General features: G+C 36.7%; 2 protein-coding genes across 4 annotated transcripts; one reads left to right on the top strand and one right to left on the bottom strand.

Moving 5' to 3' along the window:
- Positions 1-251: 251 nt before the first annotated feature.
- LOC122042959 (F-box/kelch-repeat protein At1g55270-like) lies at positions 252-2,303 on the top strand. The gene is made up of 2 exons (XM_042603370.1): positions 252-775; positions 872-2,303. The coding sequence occupies exons 1-2, from the start codon at positions 665-667 to the stop codon at positions 2,144-2,146; spliced, it is 1,386 nt and encodes a 461-aa protein (XP_042459304.1). The 5' UTR covers positions 252-664; the 3' UTR covers positions 2,147-2,303.
- A 2,155-nt stretch (positions 2,304-4,458) lies between these two features.
- Positions 4,459-22,962, bottom strand: LOC122042958 (mitogen-activated protein kinase kinase kinase 5-like). 3 transcript variants are annotated; one of them, XM_042603367.1, is made up of 11 exons: positions 22,106-22,962; positions 20,127-20,744; positions 19,963-20,050; positions 19,598-19,660; positions 19,346-19,509; positions 16,528-16,603; positions 9,806-9,865; positions 8,656-8,775; positions 5,398-5,610; positions 5,235-5,311; positions 4,459-5,157 (listed from the first exon to the last, which is right to left on the bottom strand). In XM_042603367.1, the coding sequence occupies exons 1-11, from the start codon at positions 22,663-22,665 to the stop codon at positions 4,944-4,946; spliced, it is 2,253 nt and encodes a 750-aa protein (XP_042459301.1). In that variant the 5' UTR covers positions 22,666-22,962; the 3' UTR covers positions 4,459-4,943. The 3 variants fall into 3 exon arrangements, with proteins under 3 accessions (XP_042459301.1, XP_042459302.1, XP_042459303.1); XM_042603368.1 differs by having other exon boundaries at positions 20,127-20,741; XM_042603369.1 differs by having other exon boundaries at positions 5,016-5,157; positions 5,394-5,610.
- Between the last annotated feature and the right edge of the window lie 1,281 nt (positions 22,963-24,243).

The raw sequence follows: 24,243 nt of genomic DNA, 5'->3' as shown, positions 1-24,243 counted from the left end.
CTCAATAATCATAGGAAGTATTGGTTCAATGAATGTCATGATTTGCCATCTTAAGACTAGTTAATCGTCCTCGACCCAAAACATCGATCACAGGTTGGATAATCTTCTTATGGAGGAGGAGAGGTGCCATTCGACAACTCCAAAGAAGTCACGGGCACAAACTAGTGGGAGAAACAATGTCTTCCTTCCACAGTAATTAAATAGTTGTCATTGTTAAGTTTATACAGATCGATAGAGGTGGCAGAACTTTGGAGATGTTGTTAATGGTGACCCCTCGCCTGAGATCAAACTCCCCTGCTCTATCTATTCGTCTCTTTGCACCTTTTCTTCTCAACGATTCCTCATGGCCGCAACGAGACATCCACACACACACTCATTTCTCTCTCTCTCTCTTATTGTGGTTGCTCCAATCGTCATTTATCCCTCCACCGTCCCCGCAGTGCCTGGTGGTTCTGCTCTGTGCCCGTCCCCCACAAGCATTCATTTCTCCCATCATCCATGCCTTCCATTAATTATTGAGCCGGTTGGAGGAGGAGGCCGATGACTGCAGTAATCAGTTGACTGGAGTACGTCGACCTGATTAATTACTTGTGGTGACAAAACTTTGCTTGAGGAGCAGGGCAATTGGTCAACAAGACTTGTAAGAACTTCTTCATTGAAATTAATGGAACACACACAGCACACACACACTCAGAGAGACAGAAAGGGGTTCGAAACGATGAGTGGGGATGGAGAAGCTCGATTGAGACGGAATCCTCCTCCTCCTCCTCTTGTCGTCAGTTCTTCCCTTCCTTATCCTTCTCCTGCTTTTCCTCTCTTCTTCTGATGTGTTCTTGATCATTGCGCTGTGACTTTGTGGCTTGATTTGCAGGTCGATACCTCAGCGTGCCTGTGTAGAGCAGACGCAGGATTCAGGACAGCAAGAGGAGCCAAAAAGTATGTGCCGACCACAAACCTCTGCGTTCAGCCGAGCATCAGAAACTCGATCCATCCGGTGAGAAGTGCGGCCGCTACCAGGCTGACGGAGCTACGGGAAAGAAGCCGACGTCAATCGGCTTTGCTGCCCGGCCTTCCCGACGACCTCGCCGTCGCCTGCCTCGTCCGCGTCCCCCGCGCTGATCACCGGAAGCTAAGACTGGTCTGCAGGCGGTGGCAGCGCCTGCTCTCCGGAAACTACTACTACTCCCTGCGCAGGACCCTCGGCCTCGCCGAGGAATGGCTCTACGTCATCAAAAGAGACGGCCGAGACGGCCGGATTTCTTGGGAGGCCTTCGATCCCGTCCACCAGCTGTGGCGGCCGCTCCCTCCCATCCCCAAAGACTACTCCCAGGCCGTGGGGTTCGGTTGCGCCGCGCTCAGCGGCTGCCATCTCTACCTCTTCGGCGGCAGAGACCCTCGGAAGGGCTCGATGAGGAGGGTGATCTACTACAATGCCAGGACCAACAAGTGGCACCGCGCGCCGGATTTGCTCCGGCGCCGACAATTCTTCGGCTCTTGCGTCATCGACAACCGCCTGTACGTCGCCGGCGGGGAGAGCGAAGGCGTCAGCCGCTCTCTCCGGTCGGCGGAGATGTACGACCCGAGCAAGAACAGGTGGTCGTTCATCGCCGAGTTGAGCAGCCCGATGGTGCCGTTGGTCGGCGTCATCTACCAAGGGAAATGGTTCCTGAAAGGGCTCGGCCCCCAGCAGCAGGTTCTCAGCGAAGTCTACGCGCCGGAAAGCGACGCCTGGGAGAGCGTGTTCGACGGCATGGTGAGTGGGTGGAGGAACCCCTCTGTTTGCATCGACGGCGAGCTCTTCGGCTTGGATTGCAAGGACGGATGCAGGCTGAGGGTGTATGAGGCGGCCACGGATTCGTGGAGGCGAGGGACGGACAGCAAGGCGCATCTGGGGAGCTCGCGAGCTGTGGAGGCGGCGGCTCTGGTTCCTCTCATGGGGAAGCTGTGCATCGTGAGGAATAACATGAGCATCACTCTGGTGGACGTGGTGCGAGATGGCGGCGGAAATGGGAGCGAGGAGGAGAGATGGGAGACGATCGCCGGCAAAGGGCAGATCAAAACTTTCGTCACCAACTTGTTATCGACCATTGCAGGCCGCAGTGGTGGCAAGACGCATATTGTTCACTGTCAAGTTCTTCACGCTTAGCTGTTACCACTTTTGGTAAAATTTGAACACCTTTTTTTCTCTCTCTCTCTTTTATTTTTTTGGAATGATCATTTTGGAAGATGAACTATCAAGCTTCATGTATTTTGGATAAAATGTTCAATGTTGGATATTTATCAATAAAATAACTATTAACTAAGTGTAAAGATCTCGAAGTCATTTTGTATTATGAAATAAAGACATCATTAATCTAGAGGATATAAAGAACATTTTTGGAATTAGTCCTAAATTTTTTTATAACAAAATTTTTTAAAAAAATTTGTCTCAAAATTTATCTCAGATTGAAAAAAAATTTTAGTGTGATTTAACCAGTAGTTTGTTTTTTTTGCTAAAATAGTTATATGGTGCTAAATTGATCTAAATTAGAAAATAAAGAGTTTAAATGATCAATCCATATCAAGATCAATACGGAGGAGGTAAATCATCAGCAGTTACTAGTCTTTGGAATAGTGACTAGTATATAAGGGAGGTTGAGATTTAAATCCCAAATCTTATGATGATATACCTCATGTGCTAATCACTAAACTGTCCTAAGGGAACAAATAAAGAGTTTAAATGAAAGAACGGAGAGGAATATTTATTTATAAATATAGAACAATTTAGGTTCATATAATGCTTTTGGTCAAAAATTACTATCTAGTACTCCTAAACTATTCTAAATTAGAAAATAATAATAATAACGTATAAAGAGTTTAAAGAGTCAAGTTCTAGTCTCTTAATCTCTTAATCTAGAGTAGCTTAAATCTATGTAATTATTTAAGCTAAAATTATAGAGGCAAACAAATCATAGAAAAAATAACAAAATTTTGAACTCCTTAGATGATGTAAAACCAATTAAGCTTACCGCTAACCATATAATAGTATATATAAAGTATATTAATCAATGAAATTAAATTCATATTACCATATAGAAATTAACCATATGAAGAAAACATAATAATCAATATAAATTAACAATGTAATATAAGAATATTCACGCATTCATAAACACAAAATTTATTTTAAATTTTATATTTTATATTTTATATTTTATGTAAGAAAAATTTTATATCAACTATCCTATAAATTTAAATTTATAGAATGAAATCTATTTTTTTAATATTAAAATATTATTTAATTTATGAGATAGAAAATACAAGGAGCAGATTGAATAGTGAAAAATATGATAAACTAATTAGCCTCATTAACTATCCCTGAAGGTGACCAATCCGGTCCTATAGCATTTTTCCATCGACCACCAAGGTAAATCGGAAAACGTATACGACGGGCAATCTAAGAGCCAGTATCCTTTGATTGTGAGCTCTATTTGGAGAAAAAAATTTTATAAATACATCATAACTAGGGATCGAACAGCGAGTTCTAAATAACAACCTGGATGTCCTTCAGCGAAAAAATAGATATTACATAAGGAGAGAAAAAAATAATAAAAAATTAGATGAGAGAGAATAAAATAATAAAAAATAAAGATAATAAAAATTTTAGAATAGCTAATGTAATATGTAATTAAAAATGATTATCTAAATTTAATAAAATGAATAATTTATTCTAAATTTTAGAGATATCATGGAAAAATAACTGAATGGATGTTCAAAGATGATAGAAGTGATAGAAGTTTTTTTTTTTAGTTCACATGTGGTGTGATACTTAATGTTCCTCTACCTTTCACATGAAATACTTGAGCCCTTTGCATCATGGAGAATCATCCTCAACAAGTCATTATATGCCTTGGGATGTCCCTTCAGGATAGTGCTGTGGTACGATGATTGAGACATACAATGTTGCCATATTAAATCATAGGATTAAAACTCGACGCATCTGAACATAACTTCCTCCATATTTTGACTATTTTACTAATAATTAATAGTCAACCTCTTCCGTATTAACTTAGAGACAGATTAACAGAATCGTTAGAAAAGGGCAAATTGCCTTTTTACTCCATTATATGCCTTGGGATGCTCACCATTTTCTGGAGAATTTGTGTCTACTGGTTTCGAAAGTAAACCCGGAAATCCTCATTCTACATCTTTTGCAATAAACCTGATATTGCTATACATGTAGACACTTTAGGGAAGCAGTTGCTGCATGGCCAAGCATTCCATTTAAATTGGAATCCTACTACAGGTGCTGAAATGGATGAGATGCCCATGGATATATTGCTCACTTGTGAGTACTGTGTAGAGGTGGTAAGATCTTCCAGTCCATTTTTCCATATGTTCTTACTAAATCTTCACTGTTCATTTCCATATATTCTTACTGGCTCTATGCTGTCTACCAATGGTTTATGACTAGGTCCATATCGACCAATGCTGTTGACAGAAATTGGCATTACATGAAGCAAGAAAATGAGTTACAGATTATATCTGCAGTTACTATTAAAATCACTACATTATATCTGCATTTTGCTCTCACAATATACTAAAAACTTCTACAACTGGGATTTGAGGCAATTTCTACCCTTGATAAAATGCTAGAATACAATAAAATTTACAGTGACAGCGAATGTTTCCCAGATTACTATCAGCAGGTTGAAGCAAGCTAATTCTGAGGATCTAAAGGTTAAAAAAAAACAGAAAATGTAACCCCGTGATTAATGATAATTCCTACCTTAACCTATGATAAAGAAACACCATGGAAATGAAGGGGTAATGGCATTGGACGACCACAACATTGAATCCTTGCATAGTCTTTGTTTCATTTTAAAGCCATGGGTATGCGGAATCTTGGGATTCGTCCAGTAAGTTTGGCACAATCCTGCACGAAAGTTTAATCATAAGCCGTTCTAGTGAACTTTCTCATGTGGCTTGGGTAATGCATACAGCTGGAAATTTCCTGTGTCCAACAGCACACCATTCAGAGTATTTGCAGGATTGCTAGCTGAGTTCAATCTACTATGACTTGGCTGTGGGGACAACAAGCCCGGAGTACTCTCAGGAACAGAACGTGATACAGTAGAAACTGCTGTCTCAGAAGTTTCTAGACAGTGACTATTTTCCCTGAAGTGGAAAAATTGTAACATTTGAATAGGAACAAGTTAAACAATCATTCTATATTAAGCAAACAGCAAGCTTACCCATTGCATGAGCCTTTTCCTTTAACACACAGCTCAGTTCGTGATTTACTTTTCTCTCTTGGGCTGGCAGTATTTTCCTATCATGATGCAGTAACACTTATTTAATTTGAAATGATAAAGCAAAGATTATTGGTAAAACTAGTTGAATAACACTCAGACCTACAATTGTTTTAGTCCCTGCTAACCCTTGGAGATTACCAAGGATATGGTAGTTATAGTGGGAGGGCCATATGAATGGATGTTCAAGCAACACTAAGGCAGTTGGCCTTGTGGCAGGATTCCTACGAAAGCAGGATCGCAGAAAGTCTTTGCCCTCATCAGACAATGATTCAGGTATTGGCGGGTCCTTATGCAAGACTTTGAACATAGCTGCAGCCTGTTGTTAACATAACCAAATCAATCATATCCCCATGAACCGAACCAAAATAAAAGGGCATCATCATAAATGATCAATCAGCAATTTAAAGAATGTATAATTCTCTGAGAAGAATTAAATGTAACATATTAAACAAATCTTTTGCTATGTCAATATCTTTAAGTTAAATATAGGCACAATTCCAGCAAATAATTGTTATCAGACTATCAAGATTTTGAGAATTATACAACTTCGAAGTCACAACCAGTGCAATTGAAACATGTTTTCTGAGCATCAGATGAATGCTCAGTTCGCCAATCAGCTAATTGCTTAGAGAACTGGAATATCCAGTGGAACTTTAATTCTTTGAATGAAACTTGCTATCTAATCAACATGCACTTTTTTACTTTTAATTACCATTGACTACATTGCAAATTATTATTACCATTATCAATCGGTCCTAATTCATTCAGCTAGGTAATTACTTTGACAACTGGAATATCCAGTGTGTAATTCTTTGAATGAAACTTGATCTCTTTTTGCTTTTTTTTCCCCTTTTTTTGACTTACAACTACCGTCACTGCATTCCAAATTTTCAGCATCATTACCAAGATATGTTAATCCTGACTATTTTGAAATGGCTATGTATCTTCTCCATTGAACTTAATGCAAAGATGTAGTACAGACCTCTTATTTACTCTCGACAATAACTTTTTATTTTATCTTTCCTAACAACTGCATAGGTCATCTTAGCATTCTCATCTTTGAAACTTCAACTTTTTATAGATTCTAACAACCTAAGACAAATCAACAATACATGAAAAGCCTACCTACTGTCACAAAATTTTATATAACCTAGAAGGCACATGGCAGTCATATAAGACCACAGAAATTCTCCAGCTCACATGCCCACTAATATCTTCTTGTTGAATAAGAGATCTAACATATCTAAAAAATTTATTTTCAAGAATTTCATATTTATCCATCTTACTTATTCCCTCACTTAGAATCTATGTTTCATTTATCAGTTTTACAAAAGTGACCTATAAATAATCTGTGTAGCCACAACCATGCTGATGGTCTCAACTCTGTAGTACAAAAAAAAAGGAAAAAAATTAATGTTTGGGAATTTACAAAAGTACAGCTACCTTGGTATTGGTACAACAAGTGATACCAAAAGAAACACATTTCAAAGTAACCATATGCTGAAAGGAAGTAACCACTGAAAGCTTAACTGTAAGATACAACTAAGGACAAGAAAAGATATGAAGTTTATCATGTGTTTGGAAAGGTATGAGTGAAGGTTGTCTTTGAGGATAACATGTTTTAAGTGAGTTGCCAGTCCTAAGAGAACCAGGTATAGAGAAAATTAAGATAAGATTATTATAGCAAGAAAAGGAAACTATAAACCCAATCATACTAGAATTTGGACAGTGACAAAGGAAAATTAGGATAAGATTATTATAGCAAGAAAAGGGAGCTATAAATCATACTAGAATTTAGGAAGTGACGAAGGAAATAGCTCCCATTGTGTCATTTTCTCAATTCATAAACAATCAAAAATGAGTTCTCTTATTCTGAACAGGTGTGACAAGAATAAGAGTGAAAAGTATTCTAGACAGCTTGGTGTCACAGAACTAGCTGATCTCCCATTTCATATTAACCAACAGTGACTCCTGCTCCTTGACCTCACAGATATTAACTTACATCTTGTTTGGAAATAACTTAAAGTCATGGAATTGAATTGAATTCCATTATGAATTGAATTCCATAAGAAATTGAATTCAATTCTCATGTTTGGAATGAATTGCAACTTAAGTTATGGAATTCTGCCCCCAGGGCGTAGCGCAGACGGTGGGCGCATGGTATCTCTGGCGTAATGGCCAGGGGTCGATTCTCAGGAATTGACGACCTGGGGTTTACCCCGCCATGCGCCTATGGCCTGTGTACTTACATGAACCTCCCTCCATATCCGTGGGGCCAGCACTAGGGGGGCCGCTAAGGTAGCGGATCTACCTTTAAGTTATGGAATTCTTATGTTTTACCATTTTATCCTTCTCTCTTTTTTCTTTTCTTTTTTTACAAAGAAGAGAGAATGAGGGCACAATGGACATAATATGGAGAATTGAATTCCCTATCTAAATCACACATAAAGAGGTGTGATTTACTTTTGCCTTGTTTGATGGAATTGGAATTGAATTCCATATCAATTCTTAGCTAAAAAATCATTCCAAAGCATGGAATTCAATTCCAATTCTAAAAGGAATTCAATTCCATATCATTCCAAACAGGCTGTTAGCCAGAAAGGAACCACCAAGGAAAATTTCGCCATCAACCTTACTTGTCTACTACCCCATCGCATCTGATGTTATTATCAATCCAATAATGTAAATACATCTGAAAGAAGGCAAGTTCAGGAAATAAGTTGGCATAGTTAACAACAAATAATTTAAACTAACACTTGTGGATATTGGATCTGCAGACACGTTCATGATAGTGCTCAATATATGTTTGCAATTCCAACTGTAAATTTGCTCATTATGCCCTATCAAATATCAGGAACACCAGAAAATTTCATTTTCCAAAACAATTTGTGGCAAAATATGATAATGCTAACCCAAGACAGCCTAGTATAGTCGTCTCCCAACTAGTACAAGCAGCTAAATCACAAGGGGCTTCACTCAGCAACAGTAGCACATGCAGAGGGGGTGAGGTAATCCGCGGGGTTTTCACACCCATTGGGAATTAACTCAGGCTTATCTGTGGCAACACTATTGCATAAACCATCTGCGCCAGCTCGAGGGGGCCATTTTCCAAAACAATCATTATTATGAAAGGTAGTTAATAGCACAAGAATCCTATTAATTTGGATTGTGAAATATAATAATATTATATAGGAAAAATTATCAGCAACCAAAAACTAATAAGAAATTGTGGACTGTATGTGTACGTTGAATCAATAATATCTTTACAAACATTTGCAAGAAAATTTATATGATGGTTTGATTGATGAAAAATAAGCACATGTCTAACTGCAAATAACTAGGCATGTATGAGAAAAATTACCCCTTCTAAACCATTCCAAGGTTGTTTGCCAGTAAACATCTCAATAATAGTGCAACCCAAGCTCCAAATATCAACAGCAAGATCATACCCAATATCTTTGTTCATTGTTGCATGCATAACCTAAATAGAGAAAATAGGTTAAACAATTAAAAATTGATGCATATTAAGCATGTATAAATTGGATGTTAGGTTAGTTGAGAAAGGCATCTCAAAGTCTGTTTTGTCAGTACTGAAACTTTAGATCAAATTTTGAAAATAATAATATTTGAACTGTGTTATTAAGGGCAGGCTGCACAAAGCTCTCCAATGTGGGGTCCTGAGGAAGGGTTTATTGTATGCAGCCTTACCATACATTGCAAGAGATTATTTCTACGACTCAAATCCATGACCACTAGGTAACACAACAACAACTTTACCGTTGCTCTAATGCTCCCCTTCAAAGAAAAAAAACAAGGCTTTACCTGGTTACAAAAGTATCATAATACTTAGGTGCTTAAGAAACAAATATAGTCCCATGTCCAACAAGTGTTGACAGTCAAATAAACAGAATCAGAAGTAGGCCTTGGCGTCCCCATGCTCATTTTCATCCTCCTATGGAACAGAGCAATTGCAATAGATGTCTAAAAGATATCACAGCTGCTGCATCATGTAGCCATGAAACAATAGGTCAAACCTCTCCCTTCTTTGCTCTTGTGATGCAAATCGCCATCAATTTCTTGTGTATTGTGCCCACTTGCGAAAGGCACCATGAGTCTAAGGGTTTCTTCTCCAACTGACAGTGATGGATTTTGCTTCATTTGTGGAGGCTTCAAAATCAAGGGGCTATCGTATTCCCAGACTGTTTGTATGCATTCCAGTAGTGGTTGAGGTGGTGGTGAGTAGCGAGTGGTGCGTTAGGCTTTGTCCAGATTATGAGTTTGCTGGCTTGAGTACCTATTTAGCCTCGTAATGGTCTGCCTGTGGCATGTGTGAGCTTGTCTTAGGGGTTGTTTTCTAATGGCTTTGTGGGCTCCTAACATCCAGGCAGAGACAAGCTAAGACAAACTATTTTTGGCATTCAGTATCTCCTTGCATCTAATAAAAAATAAAAGAATAAATATAAACTTCAATAACACAACGAATAGGAAATGATCACAACCTAGAAAATTACCTCAGGAGCCATCCAATATGGCGATCCTTTTAATGAAAGAGCCCCTGCTGCACCACTCAGCTGTTCAACAGACCCAAAAAGAAACTGTCAGTTAAATCAGCATAAGTAAAAAATCTGCAATATACTTGCAAGAAAGGATATCCTTTTCAATGGATATCAGGTGTGAAGGCATGCAGTACACAGTGGGAAACATAATAACATATGACATGTATGAATGCAAGAGAAGACTGAGATTAGTGCTAAAATGAAAAATCCAAAAACAAGTGATGTACTTGATTAGTGCTAAAATCCTAAAGCACATTATGAACACTACATATTTCTTGCCAGTTGTAGTAAAATATAAAGACTAGGGTGTTTTGAGACCAAGAAATAAGGGGTGTCTATCTCTTCTTATATTTTTTTAAAAATTAATTATTTAATTGGTAAATATATGAAATATAGCATAAATTTTAATTTTTTTCTTAAATCTACCACAACCATTCATTTTTACTTAATCTGGCACAAGATTTAAATTTTGTATTAAAATCCAGCATTTATCATTACTACGTCTTATTTCCATTAAAATGATAATGTGGTAAGTTATTATAATTCTTTTTATAAAATTAAGCAGTGATCCCGGCTAGTACAGTTGGAATTTGTCCAAGAATCTTGGATGTTTTCTATGAAAAATTAAAAGATTTGGGATCCAATGCTAGTCTAGTAGATCGCATACAAAGTTGTTTTTTTTAGTTAGCACCATGTATTCAGCCCTTCGGGCCGACTAATCCTGAAGATGATCGGTCTGGCTCCACGAAAATTTCCCACCGACCATCAAGGTAAATCCGGAAGTGCTCACAACGGGCGACCCAACCGTCCAACATCCCAAGTTTGTCATGACATCCCACTAGAGGAAAATGCCCTACAGTGCGTCAAACCGTGAGTTCTTGGGAGATTGCATGAGCTCTCATGCAAAGTTGCTTGCCCATTAGAAAGAAGGGGAATCAAGTACAATCACTTGAGTGCTTGGGAGATTGCATGAGCGCTCATGCAAAGTTGCTTGTCCATTACAAATAAGTGGAATCAAGTACAATCATTTTGTTGATTGATGGACTTAAACCTAGTGGCAATTTCAAGAATAGATCAATTCACATCACATTAGTATAATTGCAACTTCTCTCAAAAAAAAAAATATTTTTATTTAATTAGCTAGGTATTTTATATTCTATGCATTTAATTAGTTTTTCTCATAAAATTTCATATATCATTCTAATTGCAAACAGGGAAAGAATCCCTAGGAAATTCCTATTGTAACAATTAATAAAAAAAAATCTCATGCTAATTTAAAAGTCTTCTAATGATAGCTTAGATGAGCCTTTAACAATGAAATCTTAGAAGAAATCATGGTTTGAAATCTTGTATTGTATTAAGCAACAAAGTCAAAATGGATAATTCCAATAAATCACCAAAACTTGATATTAGTGGGCGGACAATGTCTCATGCAGAGATGCACTTTGCAAGAATGATTATAGTGCATGAGTATTCTTTGAGAATTTCAATTCATGTTTTAAGATTTTAATAAATAAAATTAAAACTGATTCTTTGACGATAAATGAAAAGGGTATGTAATTGTAGAATTGCTAGAAAAAAATATGCAAGTAGGGTGGCAGTGATTATTGACATGTTGACAGTAGCTATGCATTAACAGAAAGGATGTAGCGATGATGATTAGATTTATGCCAATTTATCAAATAATGATTGGAAGCTTGAAAGTTGACTTCCATGGTATAAATTTAATTTATGTTAGTTTATTGTGATTGACGCCTGAATTGAAAGTATAAGAGAGATTTATTATTTATGGGTAAGGAACAAAAAGAAGAGAGGAGTTTGAGGAAATCACTCAACTAAAACCAAAATGCTTTAATAAGACTATAGAACATTATGAATTCAACTTATTTGATGCTTGAACCTGTGCATTTAGTTATAAGGTAGCCAACAAGAATCATGTCATAAATCTATTCCATCCAAAGATGATAAATTTGTCAAAGGTGAAAGCTGTTTTAAGGCATGACTTTGTTATTTTCAATTGCCACTGAAAACAAGCCACATCTCAAATGTTTACATTGGCAACTTGCTTGCTTTAGCAAATTTTCTAGAGATATTCCAAAAATTATCTCATTTATTTAAAATAGAATTTAAAATTTGAAAAGATAAATAAAATAAATGTTTAAAATTGAATTTTTGGCACAATTTAATTTATTAGAGATTAACAATGTCATAAAGATTTATTTTTCTTTTCAATTTTTAATTATATTTTTTATTTATTTTCCAAAACTAAAATAAAAAATTTTAAGACCTAATATGTCATACCATAATCAAACAAATATGTTTATGTATAAAATAACTGCCGACCCACCTAGTTGGATAAGGCTTAGTTGTTATTGTTGTGTAGGTACAAAATTAACAAAACAAAAATAAAACTCATTCCATTGTTTAAAATTGTTATATATATATATATATATATATATATATATATATATAAGGGTGTAATTGTAATTTTAAAACTTCTTGGCCCTTTTTGCAAAAATGTGATAAAAAGGTAAATGTATGATTTCTTCTTCCTGTGACTTCTTCCCCAAAGAAAAGGCCATTTTTTCCTCAAAAAAACCCTAACTTCCTCATCTAACCCCTAAACTCTCCCTCATGATGCCACATACTCTCCTCACAATGCCATCATCGCAAGCCATCACCATTATTGCATGCCACCGCCGTTGACGACACTGCCATCAGCACGTCGCCACTGCTGCCACCATCGCAAGTTGTCTCATTAATGTCACTCAAAATGAGCACGTTCCACCATCTCTTCCCTCTCCGATCTTTCTCAATCTCTCTTACAACCTCCCAACACCACCTAGAATCAGCATGATTGCAAGCAAGCGTCAATGAAAGCAATACATGCTCCTATACATGACTACCCTTTTCTTCTCCTTATGGCATCATCACCTTAGGAACAACCAAATAAATTGGGATAAATTTTAAGCTTTCTTCGTTGTTGGCAATGGAGAGGCAAAGTGCACTTGAAGCTTTAGATTCGTGCTCTTGCATGGAGTCCTTTGTTGTTGGAGGCGAGACAGAGAAGGCACAGTGCACTTGTAGATCTTGTATGTACTGATTTGCAAATTTTGAGCCTTGTTTGATATCTCAACAATTGATGTTTCACAGCTTATTTGAAATAAAGGGTAGCCCAGTGCACGAAGCTTCCGTTAGGCGGGATTTGGGGAAAATATCGAACTACATTGGGTCTATTATACGTGGTCTTACCTTGCATTTTGCAAAAGACTGTTTTCGCGACTCGAACCCATGACCTCAAGGTCACATGACAACAATTTTATCATTGCACCAAGGCTCCCCTTCTTCGCAACTTATTTGAAATGAGTATAGTAAATCTTGGAACAAGTTGTTCCGAGAGTATGATGGCATATTGGGGAAATTTAAGATGAAGTGGATTTTTTTTTTCATTTGACATGGGTCTTTCTTACCTATCTTGTTATATTTACCTTGTGCATGATTTAATATATGAAAGTAAATATTCTAGAAAATAGAAATAAATTCTAATCTTATCTTGATTATTTCATATCACATTGCTTACCCTTTATATTTATAATTGATTTCTATCTTGTTTGTTTCTTATTTGAGATCTATGATAAATTAAATTACCTAATTATTGACTAATAAAGTAGAAAAGTAAATGTATCATAAAGTTTTGGTTCCACCCTCTAAGAGAGTTGTGTGATTACTTATAGTTTAGAGTTTCGGCTCTACCCTCTAAGAGTTGTGTGACTACATTTAGATTAGAGCTTCAAATCCGGCCTCTAAAAAGTTGCATGACTACTTGTGGTTTAGACTCAGCCCTCTAAGAGTTGCATGATTACTTGTAATTTAGATATCCGACTCTGCTCTCTAAAAGAGCTACATGACTAGGGATTTAGAGTTTCAACATCACCCTCTAAGAGTTGTGTGATTAAGTTATGTGATTAGCTATATTATAGAGCAATTGGCTCTGTGCGCAAAGAGAACTATTGAGTCTTTCCGCAGATTCATAGGCTTCAGCCAAATTGAAATAATTTTCCTCACTAGATAGATTGTGAGTCGTTCACCCTATTCTTATGTGAGGTGCCTCATTTAGTGGATTACAAGTCAATATATATATATATATATATAGATTTCATATTATACGATACATCTTTACTAGGTAGATGGCAGGTCACTCACCCTTTAGATATATATTTACGATGTAACTCGTATTGAGTGGATTGCATGTCATTCACCCCACTTATATACGATACATCTTTACCAAGTGGATTACAGGTCGTTCACCCTATATATTTATATGTGATTAGGATGCACTTCATTTTGGATAGATCATAGGTTATATATATGTATATATATATGATGCATCCTTTACTAGGCGGATTGCAGATCGTCTATTATATATAGTATTAAGATTGATTGATAAATTAAATAAAGAATACTAGTAAGAGAAATAAAAGAGAAAGTATGAGAAATGATAAAACCTTTTAAGAAAAATTTTTAAAAGAAATTGTGGAAGAGATTAATGAACTTAAGTGCAGAAAATTATGGCCTTCACTATTTGTTGTTATTTGGACTCTTATGAAATGTACCATTTTACATCATGAACTTATTTCTTATATTCACTTATGCATTTTGTGCTCACTTTTGAAATTTTTAACCTCCAGATTAATTGCTGAGATATGTACATAATATCAGTGGAGTTACTTCATAGGTATGCATGTAGTTAGTTGGTTAACCTTTGTATATATTTTGCATTAACATTGTTATAGTTCACGCTCAGCGAACGAAGTTAGCATTGAGGCAAGCATCACTCGTGCAGGGCATGATGAATTTTTATACTGTGTCACCTTACACGGTCAAAACATATCTTTCCGATAAATAATTTGATACTATTGAGCACAAGAAACCTATCCTGTGTTGGTGCATCAAGTTCATTAATTTTTTATAGTTTATGTTTGCACAACACAATGTTGTATTTTTCTCACAAAATCCAAATTTAGGTATATCATTGTGTTCTCATTTTTGTATTCATCTTCGCCATTTTTCCTCCTCTAATTTGCCACCAACACCATACAACAATTTCATCCCGACAAAAAAAATAGAAACTATAGCATGTATCAAAATTTTGAAACTTGGTTCATTTTATATTTGAGACAACCTAAGTAGTTTGAATTTTATAGAGTAATTAATACTTCTTATATTCAAGAAACCAACAAAATTTCACAGATATTTAGCTATTGCTATAAACTAACCATTAAACTTGAAAAAAAAGGAAAATAAGGAAACCAAGGTTTAAAATTTCGACCCATGTCGAGGTTTCGGTCTCAAACCGGAACGATACGGTTTTGGCATCGTATCGTGCCATGCCGATACAATTTCGGTATTTTTTTATTTATTTATAGTAATTATAAAATAAATATGTTTATGGTGTATATTAAAATAAATTGTATATTGATTTATTATAAGTTCACAATTATTGAATAATTTAATATTGTTAGAAAAAATAATTAAAAATAATTTTATTTAAATAGAATTGATATATCAATAATTTAAATTAAAATGAAAGTATCTATAATAATAATAATAATAATAAGTATATAAATTAATACAAGATATTACTTTATATTAATAATAATTATATAAATTAACTATTTATTCATTTAATTAATTATTAATTAAATAATATATATTTTAAATAGTAAAAAAATATCAAGTAAAAAAAATTTTAAAAATTAAAAATATATCAGAATATAAATATAATTTATTATAATTTTTTTTAGAATTTTTAAAAAAAATTAAATGAAATTTAAAAAATAAAAAATATATTAGAATATAAATAAGAATTATTATATTTTTTAAAATTTTTAAATGAAATTTAAAATATTTTTTTCCAGAATATTAATTAATAAATTTTATTTAATTTATTTTAATTTTAAATATACTTTTTATATATTTTATTAGGATAATTTAATTAGGGTTTATAAAACTTCTTCAAAATATCACACATCCTCCTAAGGAATTGTTTAAATTAATTAAATAAAATAAATAATTATTAAAAAAAACTGCGTACGCGAGATCGCCCGCGATCAATCCTCTTAAGGAATTGTTTAAATTAATTAAATAAAATAAATAATTATTAAAAAAGAAAAAAAAACTGTGTACACGAGATCGCCGCGATCAATCCTACTAAGGAATTTTTTAAATTAATTAAATAAAATAAATAATTATTAAAAAGGAAAAAAACTGCATACGCGAGATTGCCCGCGATAATCGCGGGCGATCCCGCGAGGGGCGTCCGGCGGCGCTGGAAGCGTCGCCAGACACCTCCGGCGGCACCGGAAGGTTTGCTGGAAGCGTCCGGCAGGGTCGCCGGACGCTTTCAGCGACGCCTTCGACACAACAGAAGGCGTCGCGGGACGTCGCCAGAGCTGTCCCGCGTCTCCTCCGGCACCGATAGAGGCATCCCACGTCTCCTCCGGCGCCGCCGAGACGGGGATACTTCCCGTACCGGTTTCGGCCGTCCGGCAGAATGGTAAAAACCATCCGTGTCGGGCGGCACGGAACGGCATTTCATACCCTGAAGGAAACACAATACTTCAATAGACAGAGGATTGAAAATGAATACACATAAAAGCAGTAACATAGAAGCATACATGTTTTGCCATCCCAAAATCAGCTAACTTGACAACGCCATGTACATCAACGAGCAAATTTGCTCCTTTGATATCCCTGCACGGGAGTTAGCATCCTTTAGATAAAACAGGGTCATTTTTGCTGGAAAATGTCAATAACCAGTAGTAGATACAGAACTTCAGATGTTAAGCGATGCCAAGATGAGAACTACAGAACAAATTTATCACATGTACTGCACTTCTATCATAGTTGTGTAAACAAAAATAAAACCAATTGCCATAATTTGAATAAGTTTAATTCATGAATTTACTCCATATAACAAACAAATATGTAAGCTGATCAAACAATACTAAAATCATGACTACAAACCAGAGCAAGGTAAAGTAATCAAAGATGGGCTTAATCGACAAGCCAGTGAAACAAAGCAAATGGGTTACAAGAAATTTTAAACAGCACCATACAAGGAAGCATACATTGAAGGTGAATAACAATATGATGTACATATTAGCATCACTTTTAATACTAAATTGTTATTGTAGAATTTGGAGACATTATAGGCATCATCATGAAATAAGTATTACATGGTATATATAGACATAATAAACTCTTAAGCTAGAAGTGCTAATGTGGCACTAAAAAAAAAATATAGATCCGTTACATTAACGGCCCTTCTAGTGCCAGCCCCACAAATATAGAAGGAGGTAAATGCAGGTACACAGGCGTTAGAACGGTTTGATAAGCCAAATAAATCCACATAAAGTCAACGTGATAATATGGTGCTAATGTGGCACTAAAGCCACTATATCTAATTTCAAATAAATCCGTTCGCCTCAACAACCTCTCAACGTGATAATATCTACTTTACCAAAACAAAGCAAAAGCATTCACAAATAGGGCAAAACTCTAGGAGTTAATAAAGCATATGATTAATGATCCCTTGGAACTCAGTTAAGCAAAGCTCTAAAAATAGTCAATAAAGTATGTGGGCGATGATCCTTTAATCTCAAGTTACCAAAGCTCTAAAAATTGTTGATATAGCACTCAGGTCAAAACACATAGTCAATGATGCCTTTGACCTAGACTTAAAAAGAGAGGAGATAAAGAGACAAAATGAAGTGAAAGGAGAATGACTAGAGATTTCATGAACTACTCTGTCGGGTGGGTTTCTCCCTACTCTTTGCTAGATTTTGCAAAATGAAAACTGGACATTTGTTTTCTATTAAGGTATTCATTGGAGATTAAAAGCACAGCTTGACCAATACTGGACTTTAGGTTTCACTAGCTTTTAGGTGGTATATTCAGCACACAAATAGGATAAATAAGATATACTAAAGGAAGGGGAAAAAACAAAAAATGGCTGGGATTTAAGGAAGGAAAAAGAAGACAGATAGCCAAAAAAAGTCCCCCTCAAGATGCAACCTGAAGAAGACTACAAAAAGACTACATTGCTGCCTAGAATACCATCATGGAAAACTTCCTTAGGTGGATCCATAGTGATAGAAGAGCAATGATCCCCATAGAAGTCTACTCAAGATAAACAAAAAGCCACTACTAAAGATGATTTTATAGCAAACTTGAAGAACCCACAGCTCATGGATAATCAACAGATATATTATATAGATTTGTTGAAGAAAAAAGTGAAAGAATAAACCAATCTGGAAACACATTTTAGAAATTCTAGTCTGAAATCTGTGTGAGGAAAGGGAAACAAGAGAGTGGGACACAGAATCGGTTAGAAATCTGCAAATAACCCTAGAAAAGTTGTTGAAATCTGCACAAATTTCTACACCGGTAATGAATATTTGCAGAAATGTGAATCCTGATAATCAAAGAATTCAGATTTGAAAAAGAGATGCATTGATCATGCACTGATCGTGCTCTCAATTAAGAAATCCAAACTCAACCATTAGAAGCATAGAAGATTATCAGAGAATCAGAAAAGAAAAACACACGAAATCTGATGGTGAATCCTAGGAATCAAGGCCAGTGAAGAAGCTAGTTTTCCTCTGATAGAATAGAAATTGGGAAAGTAAATAAATAAAGTGGAAACAAATTGGAATAAAAGCTCTTGGATCTGCTTGAGGAAAGAGGCAAACTGGAAACAGATCAGAAATTGGAGGATCAGAGATCATCAGAACATAATAGTATAAATAGCAAGAGAAAAATCACTGATTTGGAATCACTTGGGCTTGCAGCAGCTGGTAGCAACGGCCCCTGCTGGTAAGCGAACCCTACCAGAATTGGGCAAAGCAAACCATAACCACAAAGGAGGGAATATACTCTCTCCTAGATGGAAATCAGGAGTCAAGGAGACGAGCTCTCCTTATGGAAAACAAGAGATGGAATCAGGAAATCTCAACAAATCTCAAAATATCTTGAATCAGGATCTAGAAATCTGAGTGTCTGCAATGTGGAATTGGGATGGGATCCTCTGGACCGCAACCCCTGGTCCGCTCCTGGACCAGGGGTTGTTGATAGGTGGGATTTTATGGACCCTACCTGTATCTCTGGACTGCACTTTGCGGTCCAGAGGATCCGGCCTCTGTGGAATCAGCAAAGGCTTGGAATTGGAAATCAGCTTTTTTTTTCTGAGGAGTTTAACAAGATAATACACGACTTACAATGGTTGACTATAATATAAATATCTCAATGTCAATCTAGTGAGGTTTCTCCTATACATATAGTAGGAATGCTTTTATAAATCCTACCCAACATATCATTCTCAGATAGCAGTTTGAAAATAAAATGTCAACATTTGAAGAGAAATGAGTGGAGGTACAACAGCATGCTAAACCATAGAAATCCAAGGGGGTTCACAGAAACTAGAAGGATACAGACCTGTGCATTATGTTCTTACTATGCAAGTAGGCTAACCCTTTGAGAATATGACGAGTGAAATTGCGGACAACTGATTCTGTCATAGCCCCACAATGTTCACGAACATATTTACTAATTGAGCCAGGATGAACATACTCTAGATATATGTAAAGCTGATCATTAATCTGCATAAAAAAAAGGTAATGTATAAAACAAGTTTCAAAGTCCGAACACTAGCATAAGTACCAAATATAGCCATTAAAAAAAACTTACAGTTTCACTCCCATAGTACTGGACAATATTTGGATGCTCAAACTGGCTAAGAAACTTTATTTCCTGCATAACAAGAAATGAAGTAATTTAAATCACAAAAAAATAATAATAATAACCAATAATTAAAATGACCTCTTGATACAATATGTTGCCTTTTGACACTTAAGATTGAAAGTGTATTTAAGCATCAACTATCTAAGATAAGTTCTGAAAATAATCAAGCTAAAATGAAGAGGAAAGTCCTTGTCGATACAAAACGGGTATACAATGATTACTTGAGAATGCCATAAATTAAAACAAGAACAAGGCATTCTTACTATTTCTTTTGTTTTATTTTTGAAAAAAAAATATTTTTTTTTCCAAACCTGCTCCAACTGTTTTATGCATTCTGAAGATTTGGCATCATCGGGAATTATATTAACTTCTTTCATTGCACATAAAGCTCCTGTGCGCCTGTTGAAAATTTAAGTCTGATAGAGTGGTAAAATGAGGCCTGATATAAATACATCAAACACAATAGTATACAGACCTGTTGGTGGCCTCATAAACATTCCCAAATGTGCCACTTCCAATAAGCTTTCCTTTCTTCCACTGACTTTTCAATGCCTCAGGTTTCACACCATTCCCTGAGTGTGCAGGAGATACAGCTCCAGGAGGAAGAGGAAGTGGGTGTCCATTAACATTACCACCATTCTCAGGAGAAGATGCAGAGTTATCACCAAACATTTTTGTGTTTAAAGGGGATGAAGGTGTACTGAGATTCCGGGATCTTGGGTCAGGACTTCTAATTGTTGGACTGTTACGTGGTGAATGATCTGGACTCTGAACAACTTTGTCTGGAGAGAAAGCTGGCAGCAATTCTGTGGATGATCTCTCTGGAGAAGACCAGACCTGCTGTCCTGGAGTAGCAATGGCAAAAGTAGAAAAATCTACATTACTCGATCTTCGTGGGCTACACAAAGGACTGTGCACAGGACTTGAGAACCCGCTTGTTGGAACACTTTTTGAAGGTATATTGAGCCTGAAGGCAGAAGCTCCAGCATAATTTGGATCTTGAAACAGCTTTCTCTGATTTCTAAAAGTAAAACCATTCATTGAGATGCCTCTTTGCTCTGAACTACTGGATGAAATCGGGTGAGGCAACCTACTGCCAAAGAAGCAAGTAAAAAGTAAACTATCAAAAGGACAGAAGCAGATTTAGTTCTGCAGTGCCACTGCACAAAAGGAAAAAAAAAAAATCTAATCTTGATGTAAAGAAAGAAAAAGACGATAATTAAGACATGAAATTGCATGATCACTGGAAAACCATTTTCCAAATTCAGAGATGCTTCAACTCGCAAAATATGTGATAGAGAACTTCTATGTTCACAGGTCCACAAACAGAAAATAAAAAAGATGTTTTAAGAGTAACAAGAAGATTAGCATGAAGAAATCAAGACAATAGCTAGATGGCAAAGAATGTGCATCCCCTATGAATTTTCAAGCTAAAACAAAACAGATTTAACCTTGAGCCACAGATACATCTACATGGCGAAGAATGTGTAGCCCCTATGAATTTTCAATCTAAAATGAAACAGATTTAACCTTGGGCCACAGACACATTTTAAAACAATTGATCTATGCTCTCATTGTTTCAAAGTTACTCCTCAATCCCCATCATGGTAGGTCTCAATGAGCATCATAATAACACAAATCTTTCACAATTATAAGGTAGACCTTATGAATAAACTATGCTTATATTTGCTGGATGAAGTTTGAAAGCCAAGGATGAACCATTTATGAAAGGTAGGTTTTTTCAACAACAATATTCGTATGGCATTATGATGCAGCATCGCTTTCATAGTGAAGAGTAGAAAAAGCAAATAAGTTTACCTATCTCTTTGTAGTCACAATTATCAGTTTCATAGCTGTTCTTAGTAATATTAAACACAACTGCTCTATTCTTCATTATGTTTCATCCATCTTTACAACTATTGTAGGTGTGGATCTATCTGCCTAGTTCCTTTTGCAGAAGACTGATGTTAAGTTTTATTATCAAATGCTGAAGCAGCCAGTTAATGGGAAACTAAACAATTGTATGCCATTACAAGAAAAATCATCATCAAAGTGGGAAACATAAAATGGCAGGTTATGTAGTCTGATAGATACATCACAAATTGGAATGTACTACTCATTGTCTAGTAGTTGAAGAGAGAATAAAGAACAAAGAACTGCATTAATTTTTTGCAGAAAAAGAACACATTAACAAAATCCAGTAAATAACAGTAAAACTTCTTGACACTAGTACTTCAGTTATCTCCTAATTATTGAGCATTCAAAAAGCATCAACTAACTATGTTTGCAAGGATCAACAATGTTTCTATTAGTTAAACTTGCTAAAATCGTCTGATTCATGCCATTTTAGGTACCTGCATATCCCAACACTGACTTTGATTATACTAGTTTAAGGCTGTTAGTATATTTGAACAAGTATAGAGTTGTCTGAGTGGGAATCAGAAATGAACTCACCTTCCAACTTCACCAGCTGGGGAGATCCTATCATGGCATGGCTCGACGACAGTGGAAACTTCTGTCGCCACATGAGCCCCTTCATTACCGTCTGATCTGTTCGTAAACTCTGATGGAGAAGGAAGGCGGCAGCGCGCTGAGTTAGGTGACGGGAACCCAAACCCCAAAGCCGATACATGCGCTGAATCCCGATGAGGAGACGCAGCTTCCTGCGTCGCGGACCCAGGCAAAGGAAGCGGGCGCGGGAGTAGCACAGGGGCCGACACAGTCCTGCCCGGGTTGCTGTCGAGGTTGCCCGGGGAGGGCGAAGCGGTGGGCAAGCTCGCGGATCTCGGACCGGCGGTGACCGAGTCGAAGGAAAGCCCTCCTACATCAACATCGCTTAAGTGGCGAAGCTCGGGGCGGCGAGTGAGGCGGCGCTGGGAGTCGCCACGGCGGGTCCAGAAGTGAAGGTCCTTAGAGCGGCTACGGGTGGTGGCGCCGGGAGAGGAGGCGGCGGAGGACGGGGAGGAGGCGGAGGAGGACGGTGATCCGGCGCTCTTACGGTTCCACCAAGGCATGGCGACGGCGAGAGGGGGCGACCATGGTACGGAGGCAGATGCCTCAACGCAAGGGGCCAGGACGAAGCCCTATAACCCTAATACCGAATCGCCGAAAGCATCGCCCACGAGGAAGGTGGAAGCCGGAAACCCTAGGACAGAATGGGGAAGGAGAAATAGCCAAAGACGGTGGTGGGCTTCGCCTAGATCTTGTCTGCGAGCATCGCTGCCTTACGCGGCTTCGCGTACGCACCAGCGGCAGAAAGTCAAACTGTTTACCTGCTACTTTGCTTTGGCAAACAAAGATAGATATTTTTATGGGGCAGTTCTAAATCTCTCTCATTGAATTCTATACAAACTACAATAGAGAGCTGACGTCAGATCATAGGTGTTCTAATGAACATAAAATTTAAAGTCTATTTTAACATTAATCTATGTATCATTTAAATTTTATTTTGTTTCTTTACTTTAATCATTCTTAGTATTCCCCGCACGCTCGCATTCACACGGCATTAAAGATAAAACAAATTTATAGAGAATCTCAACTATTATAGTACAGCATGAATGAGCTAAGAAGAGTGAATAGTTAGTCATATTTAAATATAAACTAATATTACTTTGCTATACAATAATTAATGCAGTAGAAAAAAATATACAAAAATAATTACATACTATAATTGTTAACACCAAGATGATATTAGGGCAATATGGAAGATTGTGTGTACAATCATCTTCCGCAAGCTTAACTTAATTTAAGGGGAAGTTATTAATACAGTGATATTTAAATTGAGTTGGTTTCTAAACTAGTGGTATAATATTTAAGTTAGATAAAAATTTGTTTTGATTTTGGTTATACCTGATCTATTTAGTATGCTGATTGGTCACATTGACAAGTGAAGTCCTAAAGATAAGCCCGTCCGGATTGAAGTCTTGATTAGAGCTAGGTATAGCAAGTGAATTGCGGAAGGTGAGCTCGTAGCGTGGCAAATAAAATCCTGATTAGATGTCCCATGAGTGAAGTCCCAAAAGTGTGTTGGTGTAATCATAACATTTGAGATTGGGTACAATAAATATTTTAATAGATTGAGTGAATTGGTTAAATTAAGATTATCATGGTATTTGATATCGTATTGAATTGGCAGTGCCCAAGTCAGTTAATAGGTCAGAGGTGAAATTTGTCATCCACACGGCTCCCAATGACTAGCATATGTCATTGGGAGATAGTAAAACAGGTATCAAGTAGATCCTCACATGAGAAATATTTTCATCGGCTTTTTCAGGACTTGACCTTTGATCCATGTTGTAAATTTATCATATGATTATTAACTCAGCAATGCATTAGGGTGACCAATGTCAGTTAATGATTTGACGGTTCGAGGTCGATAGAGATTAAAGAAAAATGGCATGGCGCATCTGAGGGATTCCAAAGCAAGAAGCATCCAAGTATGACTAAGTTAAGAAAACAAACATCATCTGCGAAAGCGTCAAAGATGACACAAGGAGGAGCCGCAAACATAGGTGCATATGATGGAGATGGCGTGAAAGATGACACAAGGAGGAACTGCAAACATAGGTGCATATGATGGATGAGTAGTCTAA

Source organism: Zingiber officinale, chromosome 2A, assembly GCF_018446385.1.
Source record: "Zingiber officinale cultivar Zhangliang chromosome 2A, Zo_v1.1, whole genome shotgun sequence".
NCBI lineage: Eukaryota > Viridiplantae > Streptophyta > Magnoliopsida > Zingiberales > Zingiberaceae > Zingiber > Zingiber officinale.
Note: the sequence above shows the minus strand (reverse complement) of the source record. Positions and strands in the feature narration are given on the sequence as shown.